We start from the raw sequence: 24,153 nt of genomic DNA, 5'->3' as shown, positions 1-24,153 counted from the left end.
CCAAAGCCTTTCCGTCCAATCGTTAAGGCGTTTCGCCCAAAGCCTTTCCGTCAAATCGTTAAGGCGTTTCGCCCAAAGCCTTTCCGTCCAATCGTTAAGGCGTTTCGCCCAAAGCCTTTCCGTCCAATCGTTAAGGCGTTTCGCCCAAAGCCTTTCCGTCCAATCGTTAAGGCGTTTCGCCCAAAGCCTTTCCGTCAAATCGTTAAGGCGTTTCGCCCAAAGCCTTTTCGTCCAATAGTTAAGGCGTTTCGTCCAAAGCCTTTCCGTCCAATCGTTAAGGCGTTTCGCCCAAAGCCTTTCCGTCCAATCGTTAAGGCGTTTCGCCCAAAGCCTTTCCGTCCAATCGTTAAGGCGTTTCGCCCAAAGCCTTTCCGTCCAATCGTTAAGGCGTTTCGCCCAAAGCCTTTCCGTCAAATCGTTAAGGCGTTTCGCCCAAAGCCTTTTCGTCCAATAGTTAAGGCGTTTCGTCCAAAGCCTTTCCGTCAAATCGTTAAGGCGTTTCGCCCAAAGCCTTTTCGTCCAATCGTTAAGGCGTTTCGTCCAAAGCCTTTCCGTCCAATCGTTAAGGCGTTTCGCCCAAAGCCTTTCCGTCCAATCGTTAAGGCGTTTCGCCCAAAGCCTTTCCGTCCAATCGTTAAGGCGTTTCGCCCAAAGCCTTTCCGTCCAATCGTTAAGGCGTTTCGCCCAAAGCCTTTCCGTCAAATCGTTAAGGCGTTTCGCCCAAAGCCTTTTCGTCCAATAGTTAAGGCGTTTCGTCCAAAGCCTTTCCGTCAAATCGTTAAGGCGTTTCGCCCAAAGCCTTTTCGTCCAATAGTTAAGGCGTTTCGCCCAAAGCCTTTCCGTCCAATCGTTAAGGCGTTTCGCCCAAAGCCTTTCCGTCCAATCGTTAAGGCGTTTCGCCCAAAGCCTTTCCGTCCAATCGTTAAGGCGTTTCGCCCAAAGCCTTTCCGTCAAATCGTTAAGGCGTTTCGCCCAAAGCCTTTTCGTCCAATAGTTAAGGCGTTTCGTCCAAAGCCTTTCCGTCAAATCGTTAAGGCGTTTCGCCCAAAGCCTTTTCGTCCAATAGTTAAGGCGTTTCGTCCAAAGCCTTTCCGTCCAATCGTTAAGGCGTTTCGCCCAAAGCCTTTCCGTCCAATCGTTAAGGCGTTTCGCCCAAAGCCTTTCCGTCCAATCGTTAAGGCGTTTCGCCCAAAGCCTTTCCGTCCAATCGTTAAGGCGTTTCGCCCAAAGCCTTTTCGTCCAATAGTTAAGGCGTTTCGTCCAAAGCCTTTCCGTCCAATCGTTAAGGCGTTTCGCCCAAAGCCTTTCCGTCCAATCGTTAAGGCGTTTCGCCCAAAGCCTTTCCGTCCAATCGTTAAGGCGTTTCGCCCAAAGCCTTTTCGTCCAATCGTTAAGGCGTTTCGCCCAAAGCCTTTTCGTCCAATCGTTAAGGCGTTTCGCCCAAAGCCTTTTCGTCCAATCGTTAAGGCGTTTCGCCCAAAGCCTTTTCGTCCAATCGTTAAGGCGTTTCGCCCAAAGCCTTTTCGTCCAATCGTTAAGGCGTTTCGCCCAAAGCCTTTTCGTCCAATCGTTAAGGCGTTTCGCCCAAAGCCTTTTCGTCCAATCGTTAAGACGTTTCGCCCAAAGCCTTTTCGTCCAATCGTTAAGACGTTTCGCCCAAAGCCTTTTCGTCCAATCGTTAAGACGTTTCGCCCAAAGCCTTTTCGTCCAATCGTTAAGACGTTTCGCCCAAAGCCTTTTCGTCCAATCGTTAAGACGTTTCGCCCAAAGCCTTTTCGTCCAATCGTTAAGACGTTTCGCCCAAAGCCTTTTCGTCCAATCGTTAAGACGTTTCGCCCAAAGCCTTTTCGTCCAATCGTTAAGACGTTTCGCCCAAAGCCTTTTTTATATGCGCTATCAATTTTTTATATTTCAGGTAGTATTCATGTAAAATCCAAGAAATATTCGACAAAAACTCCTTCCTCACGGCATGTTGTGGGCTGCCATTGCAAAATGAAAATGAAACCTGGAAATGATGGGAATCAGCGAGTGTCAACTTCGGGAGACATTGTTTTTATTAGACCAAATTACATAAAATCTGTACTTGCATGACTCACACTTACCAGATATCCTTTTTTGGGGCCCCACCTATTATGTGGGTGGCAGTCCTGCGCGCTTTGGTGCACGCACCTGAAGGACTCTCAGGCGCGCGCTGTTAATGAGGCTAACCTGCACATGATCAAGAGGCATCAGCTTGCCTATATAAAGACTGAGAAAATGCACGTTCAGTGCGAAGTATTACGCCACGTCAGCGTGCATTACTGAACCTTATTCTCCCGTGTAGATTCCTTGGTTTTCCGATCCTGTTTCCTGTTCTTAGTTTCTGTTATGTCTCAACTATTGGATGAAATGGTCATTGGACGAAATGTCCTGATCCCTCATTGTTCCCACCACACTGAATAAACTGGAAAATGGTCGAGTATTATATTTGATGGAGGGGCAAAATATGCAAAATTGCTTTCCTTTCATATATGAATGTCTGTTATTCTGTGCAACCGCCTTAATTTGTAGTTTAAATTTAGTGCCCTATATTGGTTTATCCTTTTGTGCCTTCTAGTGATTCCTTGTTCACTGAAATGTGACATTTTGAGGTCACATTTTTGAGTGTGCTTTCACACATCCAGCGTTTACTCTGTTTGAATCAAACTCCGAGAGCGTCAGAGGTGGTCTCTGTCAGCTTCCAGGTGAACTCTAGTGTGGTTTGATTGCAGTGAGAAAGCAATTCGAACCTGAAGCAGCCTAACTGCAAAAAGCGAACCATTTTATCTGAATCATTTTAACAAGAAAGAAAATCAATAATCCAAAAAAACCTATGCCCTCAGCATTTTTGTGCCATCTGATTTCGATTAAAGGGTAATTACGACCAGTACGTGAAGACGAGGGAGGAGCTTGAGGAGAACCAGATGAAACGCTACAACTGGGAGCAGGACCAGATAGCACACATGAAGGTGAAACACTGCTGTGATCTGAATATGCGATGAGCAGCTCCTTCTCCTTTCAGTTTTATTACGTTTTAATGTGCTAGTCTTTTTCATTACTCCTCTCTAAATGCCTCTGTAAATTTTCATACTGTTTCATCCTTGTTAATGTCAATGGGGGTACATTTCCTTGAGTTATATTGTTCAGTAGTTCTTTTTCTTTGCATGAAAACTGAAGCAAACCTTTCTGTCCCACTTTCTCTGTGTAGAACTATATTGCTCGATTTGGTCACGGCTCGGCTAAGCTGGCTCGTCAGGCTCAGAGCAAAGAGAAGACGTTGCAGAAGATGGTGGCCTCAGGCCTGACCTCCCGAGTAGTTACAGATAAGGTTAAGTGTATACACACACACACACACACACACACACACACACAAAATATATACATACAGTTTTTAAATTAAATATTTAAGTTATTCCACAAAATCGAGTTGTACATGAGCTGATAGCCGACGAGGCACGTAGCACTGAGTCGGCTATAAGCCATGTACGACGAGATTGAGTGGAATAACTGTTTTATTCTATCCACATTCACTGGATTTTGAGAAACAGAGCATTTTTATTTTTTGCAAGTTCGATAAATAAAAACTTTCTACAAAACGTTAGACAAAATGATTTCTGCTTAGAATGTAAACAAACTGGCGAAATGACAGTAGCAATTTGTGAAAAATGCTATAATAATAATTCTTGAAAAAAGATCAAATACTTTTATTCCATATTTTGTTGCTTTTTTTTATCCCCCGCTGGCTGAAAGGCCCGAAGGGGGATTATGTCGTGGCGATGTCTGTCCATCCTGGGAAGGGTGCTGACCTTTTGAAATCAACTCCTCTCACAATTTTTGGAGGAATTTCATGAAACTTGGCAGGATTCTTTGTTATATGTCAGGAGCATGAATATTGTAATTTTGTTCAATTCGGTCGCATTTTACCAGAGTTGCAGCTCTTGATTAACAAAATTATGCTTTGACGATTTCATGAAGGTGTGTTTTCCTTCTGAAATCAACTCCTCTCACAATTTTTATGCCTCCGCCACCTTAAGGTGCAGGAGGCATTATGTTTTCGGGTTGTCCGTCTGTCCGTGCGTCCGTGCATGCGTGCGTCCGTCCCGAAACGTTGTGAACACGATATCTCAAAGGCTAATGAAAGGAATTTCACCAAACTTTCACCATTTGTGCGCTTTGGGACAAACATGAACTGATTAGATTTTGAGGTTAAAAGGTCACAGGTCAAGATTACTGTGAGGTCAAATGTCCATCCCCAAACTTTGTGAACACCATATCTCAAAGACTAATGAAAGGAATTTCACCAAACTTTCACCCTTTGTCCACTTTGGGACAAAGATGAACTGATTAGAGTTTGAGATCAAAAGGTCTAAGGTCAAGGTCACTGTGAGGTCAAATGTCTGTCCGAAAACCTTGTGAACACAACATCTCCAAGGCTAATGCAAGTAATTTCACCAGGTCAAGATTACTGTGAGGTCAAATGTCCATCCCCAAATCGCAACTTAATAAGGCGTGTAGTCTACTGGGCGGAGTTCTATCTAGTTGGACAAATTTCTCAGAGTTTGGCAAAAGGCCTTGTTATATGACGGTAATACGCATATTGCGATTTAATTTCGTTTGTGAAAATTTTACCAGAGTTTTGACCCTTGATTAAATAACTTGTACTTTGACAATTTCATGAGGGTGTACGTTCTTCTGAAATCAACTCCTCTCACAATTTATGGAGGAATTTCACCAAACTTGGCAAAAGGCTTTGTTATATGGCAGTTATACGCATATTGAAATTTCGTTTAATTTGGGCAAATTTTACCAGAGTTATGCCCTTGATTATTAACAAACTTGTACTTTGGCAGTTTCCTCAAGGTGTGCTTGCTTTCTGAAATCAACTTCCCGCACAATTTTTGTCCACCACTGAACGAAAGGCCCAAAGGGGGATTATGTCGTGGCGATGTCCGTCCGTCGCGGGAAGGGTACTCACCTTCTGAACTCAACTCCTCTCACAATTTTTGGAGGAATTTCACAAAACCTAACAGGATTCTTTGTTATGTTGGTAATGCACATATTGCAATTTCGCTCAGTTCAGTCGCATTTTACCAGAGTTATGGCCTAGTTGCCAGCGGGGGATATTGTTCTCTCAGAGCACTCTTGGGTTTTTATGCCTCCGCCACCGTAAGGTGCAGGAGGTATTATGTTTTCGGGTTGTCCGTGCGTGTGTCCGTCCTGAAACCTTGTGAACGCGATATCTCAAAGGCTAATGAAAGGAATTTCATCAAACTTTCACCATTTGTGCGCTTTGGGACAAACATGAACTGATTAGATTTTGAGATGAAAAGGTCTAAGGTCAAGGTCACTGTGAGGTCAAATATCTGTCCAAAACCCTTGTGAACACAATATCTCCAAGGCTAATACAAGTAATTTCACCAGGTCAAGATTACTGTGAGGTCAAATGCCCATCCCCAAATCGCAACTTAATAAGGCGTGGGGGCGGAGGCATCCCCATCAATGCCGTTGGCGTCGAGTTCTATCTAGTTTTTTTTTTGTTGTTTGGTTGTTTTTTTTGTATTTTGGGGGGTTTTGTTTTCAAGTAGAGTTTTTATTTCATCCTCAGTTGGTTCAGCAACACACTGCCATTTTGCTTTTCTCTACTCACGGTATATGAGTCGATATACTAGTAGTCAAGTAGCCAGTCAGAGCATGCGATTGCTCATATCCAGTGAATGTGGATAGAGTAATAAGTGTTACATTTAGTATTAAGCATTATATGAGCATAGATATTATTATACATATTTTAATGGAGTAGCACTTGAGTAATCACTCTTCATCTACTGCCCTTGAGAACTGTTTGACTTCCAGAGGACTGGAGAGATACTCCCGTTTTAGAAAGTCACAGAAATTGACATTTCAGAGCTTAAAATCTGCAGCAGTGTTTTAGTCCAGTATTGATCTCAAGTCAGTATTGCGCTTGTACATTCCTATATCATGTACTGTACATCCGTAGCTATGGGAATTCACAAACCACAATCATCCTTAACATCAAGCAAGACCGCAGGAGACCAAAAGCAATGTACTTCCACCTTTTTGCTTTCTCCAGCATAGCAAGCATACAGTTTATTACACTTGTCAGTTGTTAGGGATATAGCTATCGCTCTGTCCATCTGTCTGTAAACATTTTAGTTTCCGGAGCATAACTCAAAAACTGTTAGGAATTTTTTCATGAAACCTGACAGTTATGTTAAGTACCTAGAGGACTTGTGCCTTTTTGACATGTTGGGATTTCTGGGATTTTATTTTTTCGCCCCGTATTTCCATGGCGGGCAGCACGGTGGTGTAGTGGTTAGCGCTGTCGCCTCACAGCAAGAAGGTCCGGGTTTGGGCCCCGTGGCCGGCGAGGGCCTTTCTGTGTGGAGTTTGCATGTTCTCCCCGTGTCTGCGTGGGTTTCCTCCGGGTGCTCCGGTTTCCCCCACAGTCCAAAGACATGCAGGTTAGGTTAACTGGTGACTCTAAATTGACTGTAGGTGTGAATGTGAGTGTGAATGGTTGTCTGTGTCTATGTGTCAGCCCTGTGATGACCTGGCGACTTGTCCAGGGTGTACCCCACCTTTCGCCCGTAGTCAGCTGGGATAGGCTCCAGCTTGCCTGCGACCCTGTAGAACAGGATAAAGCGGCTAGAGATAATGAGAGAGAGAGATTTCCATGGCAACCAATTCAACTTAGGAAAATTTGAAGTGGGGTTTCATGTGGGGGCTGGGGGGGATACGTCATCTCCTGATGATTCTTGTTTCTAGAGGTACTGTGCTTGCGGTTAATCAACCATCGACTTTGAGCTTCTCTTCTTTCCTCCTGCAGACTCTGTCATTTTATTTTCCTCCCTGTGGGAAGATTCCGCCTCCTGTCATCATGGTTCAGAATGTCTGTTTCAGATATTCCGACGACACAGTAAGTATGAAGTCCAGGGACGGAGAGTTGTTGACTGCAAGCTCCTTCGCTCATAATTTTCAGTGGTTCACCATAATTACAGTATTGCATTCATTCCTGTAGGACTTCAGTCTGAGGTCAATCACTGTGAGACACACTGATTAGGCAAGAGGTGATACACTAAAGCCATGATACAAGATAAGTCCCGATATACTGATACTGTATTGAAATAAAGCTTAATATATTTATTTTGTAATGACATCAAATTAAACCACTGCAGTTTAATACATTAGTGTATGAAAAGTCGATCAGGATTTGCAATATGAGGTGTAATTTTCCACGTTTCTTGACATTACATTACGTACATTACAGGCATTTAGCAGACACTCTTATCCACATTGACGTACAACATTACGCTCTTATCCAGAGCAGCATGGGGAGCAGTTAGGGGCCTTGCTCAAGGGCACTTCAGCTATTCCTGCTGGTCCAGGGAATTGAACCAGCAACCTTTTGGTCCCAAAGCTGCTTCTCTAACCATTAGGCCATGGCTTCCCCCCTAACATATTTATATGTTATTAATTTACTTAATATGTTATTAAATGAGGGCGGCACGGTGGTGTAGTGGTTAGCACTGTTGCCTCACAGCAAGAAGGTCCTGGGTTCGAGCCCAGCGGCTGGCGAGGGCCTTTCTGTGTGGAGTTTGCATGTTCTCCCCGTGTCTGCGTGGGTTTCCTCCGGGTGCTCCGGTTTCCTCCACAGTCCAAAGACATGCAGGTTAGGTTAACTGGTGGCTCTAAATTGACCGTAGGTGTGAATGTGAGTGTTGTTTCTCTGTGTTAGCCCTGTGATGACCTGGCGACTTGTCCAGGGTGTACCCCGCCTCTCACCCATAGTCAGCTGGGATAGGCTCCAGCTTGCCTGTAACCCTGTAGAACAGGATAAGCGGCTACAGAGAATGGATGTTATTAAATGTATTTCATGGCAACTTTATGGAAATATGGGAAGACTGTGTGTTTGACAGTGTTTGATTGTACCTTAAATGGTTAGGCTAAATAAAAACTTTCAACAGTGCCATGTTGTTTATTACCCCATCACACTCCAGCTTGTCCTCACACGGGGGATTCCACGAAGAGAGCTTACAAAATCAAGGCTTATCTGAAATAGCCTCACTTAACTTCGCATAACAGTTCACTTCAGGCTTAACGAGTTCCATGAACAAACTCGGGTGTATTTCATTTCCGCTAATTCAACACAGGCTTTGGGAAGCGAGGTTCCTGAGCGTCCACATGATCAAGTGAGGTTCGTGTGCGTTCTGATAATCAGTGCCAAATATGGACAAATGGAAGTGAAAGAAAGAGCTGTATTTTTTATTTGTGTTTATTTATTTATACACAGTCCAAGCAGGAATTATTAATGAAAATCTCTAAAGACTATAAATTATAACTAAAAAAAGGGAACATAGTCATCAACAAGGCTTGGCCTAGTGGTTAGCGTGTCCGCCTCTCGATCGGGAGACCGTGAGTTCTACTCACGGTCGGGTCATACCAAAGACCATCATAAAAATGGTACCTACTGCCATCTGGCAAGGCATGCTGCAATACAGATGTGAGTGAAGAGTCAAACTCTCGCAGTTACCAGAGGACTAGCCCCCCACTGTAACCCTAGCTAGGTAATAGGCGAGAGGCCGAGGGCTACAGAAACAGAGATTGGCGCTGCCCTATGCGCCATATGGCGTGGGAAGGGACTTGACTTTGACTTGTATCAAGTATTTATGTATTAAACAACTAGATATTTATTATAACCGTTTTAAGTATTTAAAATGTATAGTTATAATAATAAACAACACTTTCATTAGATGCATTTTAATCACAGTTGTTAGTTATGGCTGGGTTCTTGCTCAAACTGATAATCACATCATCAGTTTTTCTCTGGCTAATTAGACACAAGGTACGCCACTACTCTTGCCAGAGCAGTTGGGGGTTAGGCGCCTTGCTCAAGGGCACTTGAGCCAGTCCTGCTGGTTCAGGGAATTGAACCAGCGACCTTTTGGTCCCAAAGCTGTTTCTCTTAACCATTTGGCCATGGCTTCCCCATGTAAAAGTATCTTGCAGTCATAAGATACTTTTACAGCTACTTTTTACCACATTTCTAAAACTGTTAAAGACAGCATGCAAATTATTTAGGGCCAGCTGAGAGATATTATTGTAAGGATTAGGCTATATAGAGAGGGAGAGGGAGAAAACAGTGGCAGAATACTCCCAGCTCTACAGTATGATGCACTGTGAGACGTCACACAGCTTGTCCAGTCATATTCATCAAGCTAAACTAAGCCTCACATTTAGCCTGATACAGAGCCAGTTTGTTCAAAAGCATATGTTGCCCTACTAACTAAAGCTACAGTCACTCTACAGCTTGTGATGCTTTGCGATGGGTTATCGATGAAAATGAGGTGTTTTGGTGGCAACGCATGGAGTTGTATAGGTGAGCTAAACGTTGTGGTCACACAGCAGGCGAACACTTGACTGTAACGCCTTTGTGCGCTCGAGCAGCCGTGCTTGCTCACGTGCACGGAGCGCGTTGTGCACGCTCTTGGGACCCAGTCGTTATGGGAAATACCTGATACTGATTTGAGTGCACTCAGCACGCACATAGAAGGACACTGTTTTCATAGAGACTTTGTAAAGCATTATCATCATCATCACTATCACATTTGTTTCTAGCCATGTTTACGATTCTGGCTAAATAGACTGCTTTATGACTCTGCTTTCTGATTTACTTTCGGTTTTGTTTGTGTTTTGTTTTTGTAAATATCACGCCTGTTAATAAACACTCTTCTTGCACTTACATCCGTTTACCGCCACATACCTGACAGAATACTTCACAAAGTCTCTGTGAAAACAGCGTCCTTATATGCGCGTGCTGATTGCGCTCAAATCAGCATCAGATGTTTCCCATAACGACTGGGTCCTAAGAGCGCACACAATGCGCTCTGTGCATATGAGCGAGTGCAGCCATTCGAGCTGCGCCAGGCTTGAGCGCACAAAGGCATAAGGGTACTTCTCCTAGGAGGCATGCTTGAGGGTTTTGTACATATCTGCGTCTGGCAGGAGAATGATCGCCGATGCCTTGCTCAATAGATTTCAGTAATGCGGAATATCGGTGCCAGTCAATCAGTGACAATTACAAATGCGTCGTCTAACCATCGCCAAACATTTACAGAATATTCATGAACCCTTCACCCAACCCATTACGAACCTTAGCAAAGGATCACTGAATGTAAATGCACTTTTCAGGTCTCCGCAAAGGTAAGGCTATGCCGAGTCGCTGTGCTGATGACGCTCCCAAGAGCTTCAGGGATATGGATTTGAGACAAATTCATCTCAAGAGGCTTGATGAAGGTTCTCTGAGCTTCAGGAAATATTCCCAAATCCATCTGCAAGTATTCGTTGCTTAGTTTGCCGACGAAAACATCGCCACCAAATTTCAACACGTTCACTGAATTTTTTGCGACGTTTTTGGCGACTCACATGGTGGAGACACACCAAAAAACAACTCGCAAAACTCGGAGAATATTCATCGTGCATCACACAATTGATGGTGGTGATACCAAGTTTTCATTGCTAAGTATTTGCAAACCCACTGCGAGCTGTAGTGTAACCAGGGCCTAAGCGGGACTTCAGGTTAGCCTCGTGTGTGGAACCGAATTTGTGGAAAGTTATCCAGGCTTATGAGGTTGGCTTGCTTCATGGAATACCCCCCCCAGGTGTAGCAAAGTGTTAGTCATATACTGATTTGTAGCCAATTTTGCAAAAGTTACATAAACAGAAGTGATGTATAAATTGCACAACTGTTTTGCTTTACATATTCAGGGGGAATTTGTATGAAAACTCCCTCCTTGAAATAAGCCTAGAATCGGTCCTTGAGATCCTCAAGTGCCTACTGATCTTGCTTTTTTTTTCTTTTTTTAAAAGCCTTATATTTATAAAAACCTGGAGTTTGGCATTGACCTGGACACCCGAGTGGCTCTAGTGGGCCCTAATGGAGCAGGGAAATCCACACTACTGAAACTTCTGATGGGAGAGGTCAGTTGATTGTCACAATGTTAACAACATAGTTAACAAAAGTGTTTTGTTAACTTCGCATGCAGTGTACTTAAACCTCAATGCTGACCTGGTTTTTCTGGGTGCTTGTTTTTTGCTTTATTAGCTCCTCCCAACTGATGGTATGATCAGGAAACACTCGCATGTGAAGATCGGCAGGTATCACCAGGTGAGTCATATGCTCCGTTAACTGAACTGTCCTTGAACTCTCCACATACTATGCATGTTACTAATCTCTAAAAGAAGATGCACCACAAGCTTTGCCATTTTTTTACTGTTTAAGCAGTATTTCACCTTCACATTATAATAGCCAGAGACAGGAGCTTACAAATTACCTACACTGAGAAGCCCTGTACATATTACATCATCAAATAAATCAATAACTATTAGGGGTCTCATATCTCTGGTTTTCATCAAACAGTTCAGCTTTTGAGTTTTTGGGTCGTGTGTATGTGTTGTAGCATCTGACTGAACAGCTGGAGTTGGACCTGTCTCCCCTAGAGTACATGATGAAGTGTTACCCAGAGATCAAAGAAAAAGAGGAGATGAGAAAGATCATCGGACGGTACGGCCTGACGGGGAAACAGCAGGTCTGTGTTTGTTTGAGAGAACGAAGGAAACACTGACATCTGTTACAGCCTGTAATACTGTACATCTACAGTACTGTGCAAAAGACTTAGGCACCCTTTTTTTTTGGATACAAATTTTGTTATAGATTTCTTTTTTATGAATTCTACATTATTGAGTTGGTACAAAAACATTGTATAGTTCCAAACATTCGTTTTCCAGCACAAAATTAAAGCTATACTGCCTTTCAGATTTTTCAAGTGTAGGTCATAAAAAGAATTTTCCCCGACACCCAATTATTTTTGTTTAGTGGACTGAAAGCTACTGAATTCGAATCATAGACTTCCAATTTTATGATTTTTTTTTTTAATTTTTATTTTAATAGAACAATTAATGAATTTAGGGCCACGTGGCCTTAAATTCTCTGCTATTTTTTTCCTGCTTCACCATGACCCAATTCAAGATACGATACTACGTCATGCATCACGTGGTGGGCTTTCCCCGTTCACACAAGCCATTTCTGGGATAGAAATTTGAAACAGGAGAGAAAAATGGAGGACGCAAATGAAACGTGAAGGACCAACTACAGTAACGGAAAGTGAGAAGACGTTATGCTGTGAAGGAAAGGAAACGCAGGACCAAACTAATAAATATCGGCAGTCAGTGAGCACCTCGGTGTGATCAGCTGTTCGTTTAGCGACAGAATGATGGAACTGTCAGTGCACGGTCAAGGTAAACCTGTAGATGGCAGTAATGCAACACTGTGGATGCCAGCTGCTGTAAAACCCAAAAGAAGAAGGTAAACCTGCGCATGCGCACACGGACTTCCTCTGTTTGTTTGACTGCACGAAGTGAGCGATTTCATGCACATTATTTGCTCGGGAATCCCCTCAAATTAAATAACTTCCCAGCCACAGAATGGCCTGATTATTATACATCTATATTTTTAGATATTACAGAAATAAGCATATATCACAACGACCAAATTTCAGAGGGAACTAAATTTCACTGTTTTTATGAAATCGAAGGTCCGTCTAGCTTTAAATGTTACAGGAAAAAAGTTTGTATCTGAGCAGCGTGTGACAGACACTTTTCAGATTAAAAAAGAAACCATAATGAAGGCTGCTGGGTTTTGGTGCAAAATTAAGAAGCGAGTGTGACAGTCAAAGTGTCCAGAAGAACTGTGGCTGGTTCTGTAAGATGCTCAGTAAAACCTACAGCTCATTTCCTTATCCAACTGCACTCACTGTACCGGAGACTAGTTGTTTTTTTTTTTAAAGCAAAGGGTTGTCTCACAACAAATATTGACTTTGTTTTTAATGTTGAAACATTTCATTATTTTTTAAGACATTTTTTGTCTACAGCATTTCTTTACACATGTCTGAGACTTTTGTACAGTACTGCATATTTGGAAATTTAATACATTTGTGAATTTTCTCTTCAGGTGAGTCCCATCAGGAATCTGTCAGATGGTCAGAAGTGCCGTGTGTGCTTCGCTTGGCTGGCCTGGCAGAACCCCCACATGCTCTTCCTGGACGAACCTACCAATCACTTGGACATCGAGACCATCGACGCACTAGCTGAAGCCGTCAACGAGTTTGAGGGAGGGATGATGCTGGTCAGCCACGACTTCAGACTCATCCAGCAAGTATGAGTGCACACAAAGACCTCAGAGCTGCTTTTAATGAACCACCAGCTGATTTTAATTGTTGTCCTTCAGTCAGTCTGTAGAAATGACTGTGATCTGTTTGATTCCAGGTGGCGCAAGAAATTTGGGTGTGTGAGAACCAGACCATCACCAAATGGAACACAGACATTTTGGCGTACAAGGAGCATTTGAAGTCAAAAATCGATAAACAGACACATGATGTTTGAAGGTCTAAAGTCAGGACTCTTTCATTTGCATCATGGATAGATTATTTTGCCCTGCTCATCTTACTATAATGCATGTGATCTAAGAACATTTCCCATGGACTTTCCCCAAAATTTCAGAGTGTTTTGTAAATCTCGTTCAAGTTTTCCAGCATCAAAATGCAGTACATACATTCTCATGGAGACTTTCACACACACACCAATCATAGTCTGGGTATTAATGGTCACTTTTGTTTTTATTTAATATTATAAATGCAATAAAGTTGAATTAATCAAAGTTTACCAAAATAGCAGACTAGGAGTTGTATAACCACATAGAGTACCAGTCAAAAGTTTGGATACACCTTCTAATTCAATGTTTTTTGTTTATTTTTGTTAATTAAAACACTTCATGTCTTAAGGTAATGATGGATGTTGTTTCTCTTTACTTAGTTCAGTGGTTCTCGACAATATGGATGACTACAGTTGTGGAATAGGGTTATTTACTGTATTTTTATTATTTACTATTTACGGTTTGATATCTCCAGTATTGTTCTACAATGTAGACATTAGTCACAATACAGAAAAACCTATGAATGAGTAGGGGTGTCCAAACTTTTGACTGCTACTGTAATTCGAAACCAGTCACACAGAAAATGAATTTGCCAAACAGTGTTTAACGAAATTAGCTTTTAAAAGCTTACAAACGCAAATTAACAGATTTGGTTTGTGGCAACAGGATACAAAAGGTCAACAAGAAGGCGAGCAAAAGACTGATAAACTAGAGAAATGATGTCAAAATGTAAAAAGGCGATGGGGATTAAAGGTTCTGACTGCAAAGTTAAATTCTGGGCGAAATGTTCTAGTTCTATTGCTGTTGGAGTTTCGAGATGTTTCACTGCTGCGCACACAGTGTATCCTATGTGTAAATGTTTTGCCGAGATAAAACACGTCCCGCGTTTTACAAGTCCAGAGATTGCCAAAGCAAGTGAGTTACAATATCACATGACCACCGTGGGGTGTGTTCGACCTACTTTTAACCAAAACAAGTCAGTGTGGGCAAACATGGCGGACTCCACTCTCCCGCTGTCAAGGTGCAGGCACTTATGGATGCAGGGGAGAGTGGGTGCGTCGCAGACTGGAATGCAAAGCATGAGCCAAAAGATGTAGTCAGGGTTGAGCAGGGGTTAGTCGATGTGCAAACAGATTATCAGAGACAAGATGAGAGTTCAAAGTCAAAAGTAAACAGGAAACTAGGTCAGAATCACAGGTAGTCAGGAAGTTAGTAATCGGCTTGGTTTGATCAGGTACTGAGACACCAAGCAATACTTCGCAGTGAGTGTGTGTGTGTTTGCTGTGTTTAAGTAAGTAGGGCTAATTACTGAGGCAGTGGGGAACAGGTGTGCCTTCAGAATCCCAGAGAACTCCGATTTTCATTTTTGATATTTACACCCACCAGCTCAAAGCCAGCGGAAAAGAAAAGGAAGGCCTGCCTCGTGAGTGCAACTGCAAGATAGAGCAAGGTTAGATGATGTAATTTTTCTGGACAGATAACTGAATCATTCTAGCTAGCCCTTAGCTATCTTAGCCTTAGAATGCATGGGCTGGACTCCACGGTATGGAGTTCTACACCTAATGTTTTGATCTTACAGAGAAAGAAATTATAACACAAAAGCAGTAACAGAGAAAAGATATATTCGTCTTTTGTTTCACGGATCTGTTCGCGAATGTCAACCACAAATGACATGCCTGCAACTCAAAACTCTCTGAGGTCGATGCAGAGTCATGATGTTTTCCATGCATCACCATCTTGGTGTAATGCAGTTCCATAGTTATGCTAATTAGTTAAAGCACCTAGCGTTCGGCTGTTTCCATAGGGCCATACGGTTTACCTCAAGAGGGAGGAAAACAGTCCCAAAATGGAGAAAAGCGACCCTCAGGACATCAAAATGATCACACCTTGGCAGACTTCCGGTGGCGCCATGTTGTAGACGGCAGCAGGAAAAGTAGCTCTACAGAAAATCAATTAAAACTAGCTAATAACTAAAGCAAAAACGGCAGTAAGTACGGAAATCTGGAAAATAAGTCAACAAACAAAGTTGATGGAAAATATGGTTAAGATAGGGAAGGCTGGACAGGGGGACGGTGCAAAGGGAAGTTGTACCGAGTCGGCGGAGGGAGGGAGTCCAGAGATGGAGCGGCTAGGGTCAGCTAGCAGTAAACATGATGCGGTCATATTAATTGAGCTATGCAAATTAAGACAGGAGAATGCCAAAGCAGCAAGTGACGACAAGAGAGCGATGGCTAGACTCAAAACAAACATGAAAGAGCTTATGGACAGAATGGCATCCCTCGAGCAAAGAGCGGGGCACATGGAGGAACGAATTGGAAATACAGAGGACAGGGCGATGCGACTGGAGCGCTCTGCGGCCTTCTTACTGCAGCAAATGGCCAAACTATCTGTTAAGTGCGATGACTTGGAGTCAAGAATGAGACGCAACAATATACGGATACACGGTATCCCAGAGGGCGCAGAGAAGAATGATACCATAGACTTCATTATGGGACTTACAGTGGTGCTTGAAAGTTTGTGAACCCTTAAGAATTTTCCATATTTCTGTATAAATATGACCTAAAACATCATCAGATTTTCACACAAGTCCTAAAAGTAGATAAAGAGAACCCAGTTAAACAAATGAGACAAAAATATTATACTTGGTCATTTATTTATTGAGGAAAATGATCCAATATTACATATCTGTGAGTGGCAAAAGTATGTGAACCTTTGCTTTCAGTATCTGGTGTGACCCCCTTGTGCAGCAATAACTGCAACTAAACATTTCTGGTAACTGTTGATCAGTCCTGCACACCGGCTTGGAGGAATTTTAGCCCGTTCCTCTGTACAGGACAGCTTCAATTCTGGGATGTTGGTGGGTTTCCTCACATGAACTGCTCGCTTCAGGTCCTTCCACAACATTTCGATTGGATTAAGGTCAGGACTTTGACTTGGCCATTCCAGAACATTAACTTTATTCTTCTTTAACCATTCTTTGGTAGAACGGCTTGTGTGCTGAGGGTCGTTGTCTTGCTGCATGACCCACCTTCTCTTGAGATTCAGTCCATGGACAGATGTCCTGACATTTTCCTTTAGAATTCGCTGGTATAATTCAGAATTCATTGTTCCATCGATGATGGCAAGCCGTCCTGGCCCAAATGCAGCAAAACAGGCCCAAACCATGATACTACCACCACCATGTTTCACAGATGGGATAAGGTTCTTATGCTGGAATGCAGTGTTTTCCTTTCTCCAAACATAACGCTTCTCATTTAAACCAAAAAGTTCTATTTTGGTCTCATCCGTCCACAAAACATTTTTCCAATAGCCTTCTGGCTTGTCCACATGATCTTTAGCAAACTGCAGATGAGCAGCAATGTTCTTTTTGGAGAGCAATGGCTTTCTCCTTGCAACCCTGCCATGAACACCATTGTTGTTCAGTGTTCTCCTGATGGTGGACTCATGAACATTAACATTAGCCAATGTGAGAGAGGCCTTCAGTTGCTTCGAAGTTACCTTGGGATCCTTTGTGACCTCGCCGACTATTACATGCCTTGCTCTTGGAGTGATCTTTGTTGGTCGACCATTCCCGGGGAGGGTAACAATGGTCTTGAATTTCCTCCATTTGTACACAATCTGTCTGCTTGTGGATTGGTGGAGTCCAAACTCTTTAGAGATGGTTTTATAACCTTTTCCAGCCTCATGAGCATCAACAACGCTTTTTCTGAGGTCCTCAGAAATCTCCTTTGCTCGTACCATGATACACTTCCACAAGCATGTGTTATGAAGATCAGACTTTGATAGATTCCTGTTCTTTAAATAAAACAGGGTGCCCACTCACACCTGATTGTCAACCCATTGATTGAAAACACCTGACTCTAATTTCACCTTCACATTAACTGCTAATCCTAGAGGTTCATATACTTTTGCCACTCACAGATATGTAATATTGGATCATTTTCCTCAATAAATAAATGACCAAGTATAATATTTTTGTCTCATTTGTTTCACTGGGTTCTCTTTATCTACTTTTAGGACTTGTGTGAAAATCTGAAGATGTTTTAGGTCATATTTATGCAGGAATATAGAAAATTCTAAAGGGTTCACAAACTTTCAAGCACCACTGTATTAAGTCCAAAATCCAAATCACAGGCGACATGGAAATACGCATTGAGAGGGCGCACCGGTCACTGGTGGCTAAACCCAGGGGCGGCGTGGCCCCCCCGAGAGCGATCATTGTGCGCTTTTTGGATTACAAAGTTAAGGAATATGTGATACGACAAGCCTGGAAACAGAAGACAACATATGAGGGACAAACCATCTACTTTAATCAAGACTACACGACGGAGGTTCAAAAGAAGAGGAAACAGGTGAGGGATGTCCTCAAAAAGTTGAAGGAGAAAAACGTGAAGGCACAGTCCCCCTGCCCAGCCCAGCTTAAAGTGTTTTTGGACTCAGGGACAAAGACATTTGCCACACTAATGGAAGCGGCACCTATGTTAAAAGACATGGGGATTATTGTGGATGAAGACAGGATGGACAGGCTGCAGAGAGTGATGATGCAGAGCAGCTGGAACATGGTGACAGGACAGAGAGGGAAGCAGAGACAGCCCCACATCACAGAAGCAGACGTACAGGCCCTCATGGAGTAAACTCAACACTCAACACCTCTACTGATGTAGTAAGGACAAAAAAAAAAGTGAAGTGTAATAAGGAATAGTTAAGAATAGGAAATTATTTTTATATCTGCCTTCAATACAAGGACTGGTGAAAGACGAGAGAAGCTAGTTTAGGCACTACTTGTTAAACTGACAGAAATATTGGTTTTATTAAGAGTGAATTTAAAACTTTGAGTTCTTAACAACCTTAGAGAATAGGTTGAGGATGCACGTAGTGCTCTTTCCCCAGACAGAAAACGCCACGACTCTCTGATGATGGGATTTTTGGAAGACATACGTTCATGTTCCTGTTATACATTGGTTCTGGTTCTGATGAAGATGTACATTTTTTTGTTTTCTTTATTATGCAAGGTTTTATGCAATTTCTTACTTTTGGGTGAGGTGTAGAGCTTGTGGGTCTCATTTGAAAATAATATGAATAAGCTTAATCTTGTGTCATACAATGTACATGGTCTGAATCATCCCATTAAGAGGAAGAAGATACTGAGCCAACTGAAAAAATTACAATGTTCAATAGCTTTACTACAAGAGACACATTTGACGGACACTGAACATAGAAAATTAAAAAGGGAATGGGTGAATCAGGTATTTTATGCCTCATATGGCAAAAGGAGAGGGGTAGCTATTTTAATTGGTAAAGGCACACCAATTAAGGTTGAAAAGGAGATTAAGGATAACACTGGACGACATGTAATGATTGTGGGATCTATAGGAGACATGATTGTTTCAGTACTAAATGTATACACCCCAAATGAGGAGAAAGAGACATTCTTTAAACAGATAGCTAAAGTAATATCCAATGAAGCAAAGGGAATGGTACTGATGGGGGGAGATTTTAACATAATACAAAATGGCAGATTTGACAGGTTTCCTCCAGACCAGGGACCAAGCACAAAAAAATCTACAGTATTGAATAACATGACTAAAGAGCTCAGTCTTACTGATCCATGGAGGGATAACAATCCAAAGAGGAGAGATTATATATTTTATTCAAACCCGCATGGTAGCTATTTGAGAATAGATTTTTTTCTGTGTCACAACAACATATACACAAAGTATTGAACTGTGGAATAGAAAACATAACTATAAGTGACCATGCACCCATTACCCTAACCGTAGACCTAGGTAATGAGCCCCTTTTCAGATATTGGAGGATGACTGTATCTATGCTGTCGAGTGAAAGTGTAGTAAAAGAAATAAAGCAGAATTTAAAGGAATACTTCCAAATAAATGATAATGGTAAGGTAACACCATCAATATTATGGGAAGGAGGGAAAGCAGTGATACGAGGGAAAATAATAGAAATATCATCTCGACTGAAGAAATCTCAACTAAAAAAACAAAGAGAATTGGAGAACAAAAGAATTAAAGAATTGAAGATGGAACATAAAAGAACATCAGAGAAATCCATTTTTCGTGATTTAAAAACAATCAGAGGCAAATTAGATGATCTCTTAACATTTAAAGCAGAAGGGTCCCTACTGTACATTTTACAAGCCAGAGATACTACAAAATGGGTAATAGAGCCAGTTGCTTATTAGCATTTCAACTTAGAAAGGCCCAAACAAATAGAATAATATCAAAAATAAAACACCCCACATCTAAACAAACTATATTAAAACCTAAAGAAATTGCAGAGGCTTTTGCGGAGTATTATAAAGGCTTACATGACGACTCTGAATCTGACCACAATGATAGTGACACACAAGCCTCATCTCGTCTCGTCTCGTCTTCTTCCACTTATCTGGGGCCGGGTCGCGGAGGCAGCAGTCTGAGCATGGAAGCCCAAACTTCCCTCTCCCCAGACACCTCGGCCAGCTCCTTGGGAAGAACACCGAGGCGTTCCCAGGCCAGCCGAGAGACATAGTCCCTCCAGTGTGTTCTGGGTCTTCCCCAGGGCCTCCTCCCAGGGGGACATGCCTGGAACACCTCCCCAGGGAGGCATCCAAAAGAGATGCCTGAGCCACCTCAGCTGATTCCTCTCGATGTGGAGGAGCAGCGGCTCTACTCCGAGCTCCTCCCGAGTGACTGTGCTTCTCACTCTATCTCTAAGGGAGCGCCCAGCCACCTTGCGAAGGAAACTCATTTCGGCCACTTGTATCCGCGATCTTGTTCTTTCAGTCATTACCCAAAGCTCATAACCATAGGTGAGAGTCAGAACGTAGCTCGACCGGTAAATCGAGAGCTTCGCCTTTTGGCTCAGCTCCTTCTTCACCACGACAGACCAGTAAAGCGACCACATCACTGCAGAGGCTGCACCAATCCGCCTGTCAGTCTCATGCTCTATCCTTCCCTCACTCATGAACAAGATCCCGAGATACTTAAACTCCTCCATTTGAGGCAGGACTTCTCCATCAACCTGGAGAGGGCAAGCCACCCTTTTCCGGTCAAGAACCATGGCCTCGGACTTGGAGGTGCTGATTCTCATCCCAGCCGCTTCACACTCGACTGCAAACCGCCCCAGTGCATGCTGAAGGTCCTGGTTTGAAGACGCCAACAGGACAACATCATCCGCAAAAAGCAGAGATGAAATCCTGTGGTTCCCAAACAGGATTCCTTCCGGCCCCTGGCTGCGCCTAGAAATTCTGTGCATAAAAATTATGAACAGAACCGGTGACAAAGGGCAGCCCTGCCGGAGTCCAACATGCACTGGGGACAGGTCTGACTTACTGCTGGCAATGCGAACCAGATTCCTGCTCTGTTTGTACAGGGACCGGACAGCCCTTAGCAAAGAGCCCCGAACCCCATACTCCCGAAGCACCCCCCACAGAATACCATGAGGGGCACGGTCGAATGCCTTCTCCAGATCCACAAAGCACATGTGGACTGGTTGGGCAAACTCCCATGAACCCTCGAGCACCCTATGAAGGGTATAGAGCTGGTCCAGTGTTCCAGGACGAAAACCGCATTGTTCCTCCTGGATCCGAGGTTCGACTATTGGCTGAATTCTCCTCTCCAATACCCTGGAGTAAACCTTCCCTGGGAGGCTGAGAAGTGTGATTCCCCTATAATTGGAGCACACTCTCCGGTCCCCTTTCTTAAAAAGAGGGACCACCACCCCAGTCTGCCACTCCAGAGGCACTGTCCCCGACCGCCATGCGATGTTGCAGAGGCGTGTCAGCCAAGACAGCCCCACAACATCCAGAGACTTGAGATACTCAGGGCGGATCTCATCCACTCCCGGTGCCTTGCCACCGAGGAGCTTGTAAACCACCTCAGTGACTTCAGCTTGGGTAATGGACGAGTCCATCTCTGAGTCATCAGCCTCCGCTTCCTCAATGGTGGGATTGAGGAGATCCTCGAAGTATTCCTTCCACCGCCCAACAATGTCCCCAGTCGAGGTCAACAACTCCCCACCTGCACTGTAAACAGTGTTGGCAGAGTACTGCTTCCCCCTGCTGAGGTGCCGGACGGTTTGCCAGAATTTCTTAGAGGCCGACCGATAGTCCTCCTCCATGGCCTCACCAAACTCCTCCCAGTTCCGAGTTTTTGCCTCCGCAACTGCCCAAGCTGTGGCACACCTGGCCTGCCGATACCCGCCAGCTGCCTCAGGAGTCCCAGAGACCAACATGGCCTGATAGGACTCCTTCTTCAGCTTGACGGCATCCCTTACTTCCGGTGTCCACCACCGGGTTTGGGGAATGCCGCCACGACAGGCACCGGAGACCTTGCGGCCACAGCTCCGAAGAGCTGCGTCTACAATGGAGGTAGAGAACATGGTCCACTCAGACTCAATGTCCCCCGCCTCCCTCGGAAGCTGGGAGAAGCTCTCCCGGAGGTGGGAGTTAAAGACCTCCCCAACAGAGTGCTCGGCCAGACGTTCCCAGCAGACCCTCACCATACGTTTGGGCCTGCCAGGTCTGTCCAGCTTCCTCCTCCGCCAGTGGATTCAACTCACCACCAGGTGGTGATCAGTTGACAGCTCAGCCCTTCTCTTCACCCGAGTGTCCAAGACATAGGGCCGGAGATCAGAAGAAACAACAACAAAGTCGATCATCGACCTCCGACTTAAGGTGTCCTGGTGCCACGTGCACTTATGGACACCCCTATGCTCGAACATGGTGTTCGTTATGGACAAACCGTGACTAGCACAGAAGTCCAATAACAAAACACCACTCGGGTTCAGATTGGGGAGGCCGTTCCTCCCAATCACGCCCCTCCAGGTATCACTGTCGTCGCCCACGTGAGCGTTGAAGTCCTCCAGTAGAACAATGGAGTCCCCAGTCTGAGCACCTCTCAGTACCTCTCCCAAGGACTCCAAGAAGGCCGGATACTCTATACTGCTATTCGGCCCATAGGCACAAACAACAGCAAGAGCCCTCTCCCCGACCCGAAGGCACAGAGAGGCGACCCTCTCGTTCACCGGGTAAACTCCAACACATGGCGGCTGAGCTGGGGAGCTATAAGCAAGCCCACACCAGCCTGCCGCTGCTCACCATGGGCAACTCCAGAAAAGTGGAGAATCCAGCCCTTTTCGAGGAGCTGGGTTCCGGAGCCCAAGCTGTGCGTGGAGGTGAGCCCGACTATCTCTAGCCGGTACCTCTCAACCTCCCGCACAAGCTCAGGCTCTTTTCCCCCCCAGCGAAGTGACATTCCATTTCCCAACAGCTAGCCGCTGTGTTCGGGCATCAGGTTGTCGAGGCCCCTGCCTTCGACTGCTGCCCAATCCACACTGCACCAGCCCCCTACAGCTACCTCTGTGGGTGGTGAACCCACAGGAGGTCAGGCCCACATCACCGCTTCGGGCTGAGCCCGGCCGGGCCCCATGGGCAAAGGTCCGGCCACCAAGCACTCGCATACGAGCCCCAACCCCGGACACACAAGCCATTTTTTTTAAAAAATAATAAATTTACCAACCCTGTCAAGGGAAGAGGCATCCGAAATGATTCGGCCAGTTTCTACACAGGAAATATTGGATACTATAAAAACTCTCAAAAATAATAAATCACCTGGGACTGATGGGTTCCCAGGAGAGTTTTACAAAAGTTTTAGAGAGGAGATAACACCTGTGCTATATAAAGTATTTAATTATGCTCGATCATCTGGGGACCCACCCAAGTCATGGTCAGAAGCCATCATATCAGTCCTACATAAAGAAGGAAAAGATCCAACTCAATGTGAAGGATACAGACCTGTGAGTCTACTCTGCAATGATTTAAAGATTCTTCCAAGCATAATGGCAAAACGAATGCAAAAATACATAACTAAATGAATTAACATAGATCAAACTGGATTCATTCCCGGTAGGCAGGGAGCAAACAACATTAGGAGAATAATAAATATTATTTCAGGTTCAAAATACAAATCTCGGGCTTCAATGATGCTTAGTCTTGATGCCCAGAAGGCTTTCGATAGAGTGAAATGGAGCTTCTTGTACCAGACATTATCAGCTTTTGGATTCCCCCAGAATTACCGTATATAGAATGGGTAAAAATAATCTATAAAGACCCCAAATCATGGATCAGAACTAACGGATGTTGCTCAGATTTCTTCTGCCTCAAAAGAGGAGTCAGACAAGGTGATTGTTTGAGTCCACTGTTGTTCGCTATAAGTATTGAACCATTGGCCGAATCAATAAGGCAAAACAATCAAATATTGGGAATAAGGGATGGGGGGGGTGTAACATAAAATATCTCTGTTTGCAGATGATTTGCTAATACTTTTAAATGACCCTTCCCTATCGATACCAGCCCTGTTGGAGAATCTTAGAGAATACGGGAAAATTTCAGGGTATCTGACCAATGAAAGCAAATCAATTGCTATGATGATCTCAGGTAAATGTCCAGCAGAGTTAAAAGAAAAGGTTGGGTTTAAATGGACCGACAAAAGGTTTAGATATCTGGGTGTTATTATCAGGGCCGTTGACAGCTTTGGCTGGGCCCGGGACAAAATAATCTGAGTGGGCCCCCCCCAAATAATCTGAGTGCCCCCCCCACACACACACACATATGCGCGCACGCACATCGCTAC

General features: G+C 43.9%; 1 protein-coding gene across 1 annotated transcript in view; it reads left to right on the top strand.

Annotated features, from left to right (window-relative positions):
- Positions 1-13,875, top strand: part of abcf2b (ATP-binding cassette, sub-family F (GCN20), member 2b) — a 36,281-nt gene extending 22,406 nt beyond the window's left edge. The window contains exons 8-15 of the mRNA XM_060932717.1: positions 2,892-2,987; positions 3,227-3,346; positions 6,863-6,952; positions 10,903-11,013; positions 11,138-11,200; positions 11,493-11,621; positions 13,043-13,246; positions 13,357-13,875. Coding sequence (XP_060788700.1) covers positions 2,892-2,987; positions 3,227-3,346; positions 6,863-6,952; positions 10,903-11,013; positions 11,138-11,200; positions 11,493-11,621; positions 13,043-13,246; positions 13,357-13,473 — 930 coding nt within the window. The 3' untranslated portion in view covers positions 13,474-13,875. The remainder of the gene's footprint in view (positions 1-2,891; positions 2,988-3,226; positions 3,347-6,862; positions 6,953-10,902; positions 11,014-11,137; positions 11,201-11,492; positions 11,622-13,042; positions 13,247-13,356) is intronic.
- Positions 13,876-24,153: the final 10,278 nt, after the last annotated feature.

This window comes from Neoarius graeffei, chromosome 1, assembly GCF_027579695.1.
Source record: "Neoarius graeffei isolate fNeoGra1 chromosome 1, fNeoGra1.pri, whole genome shotgun sequence".
In the NCBI taxonomy this organism is placed as follows: Eukaryota; Metazoa; Chordata; class Actinopteri; order Siluriformes; family Ariidae; genus Neoarius; species Neoarius graeffei.
Note: the sequence above shows the minus strand (reverse complement) of the source record. Positions and strands in the feature narration are given on the sequence as shown.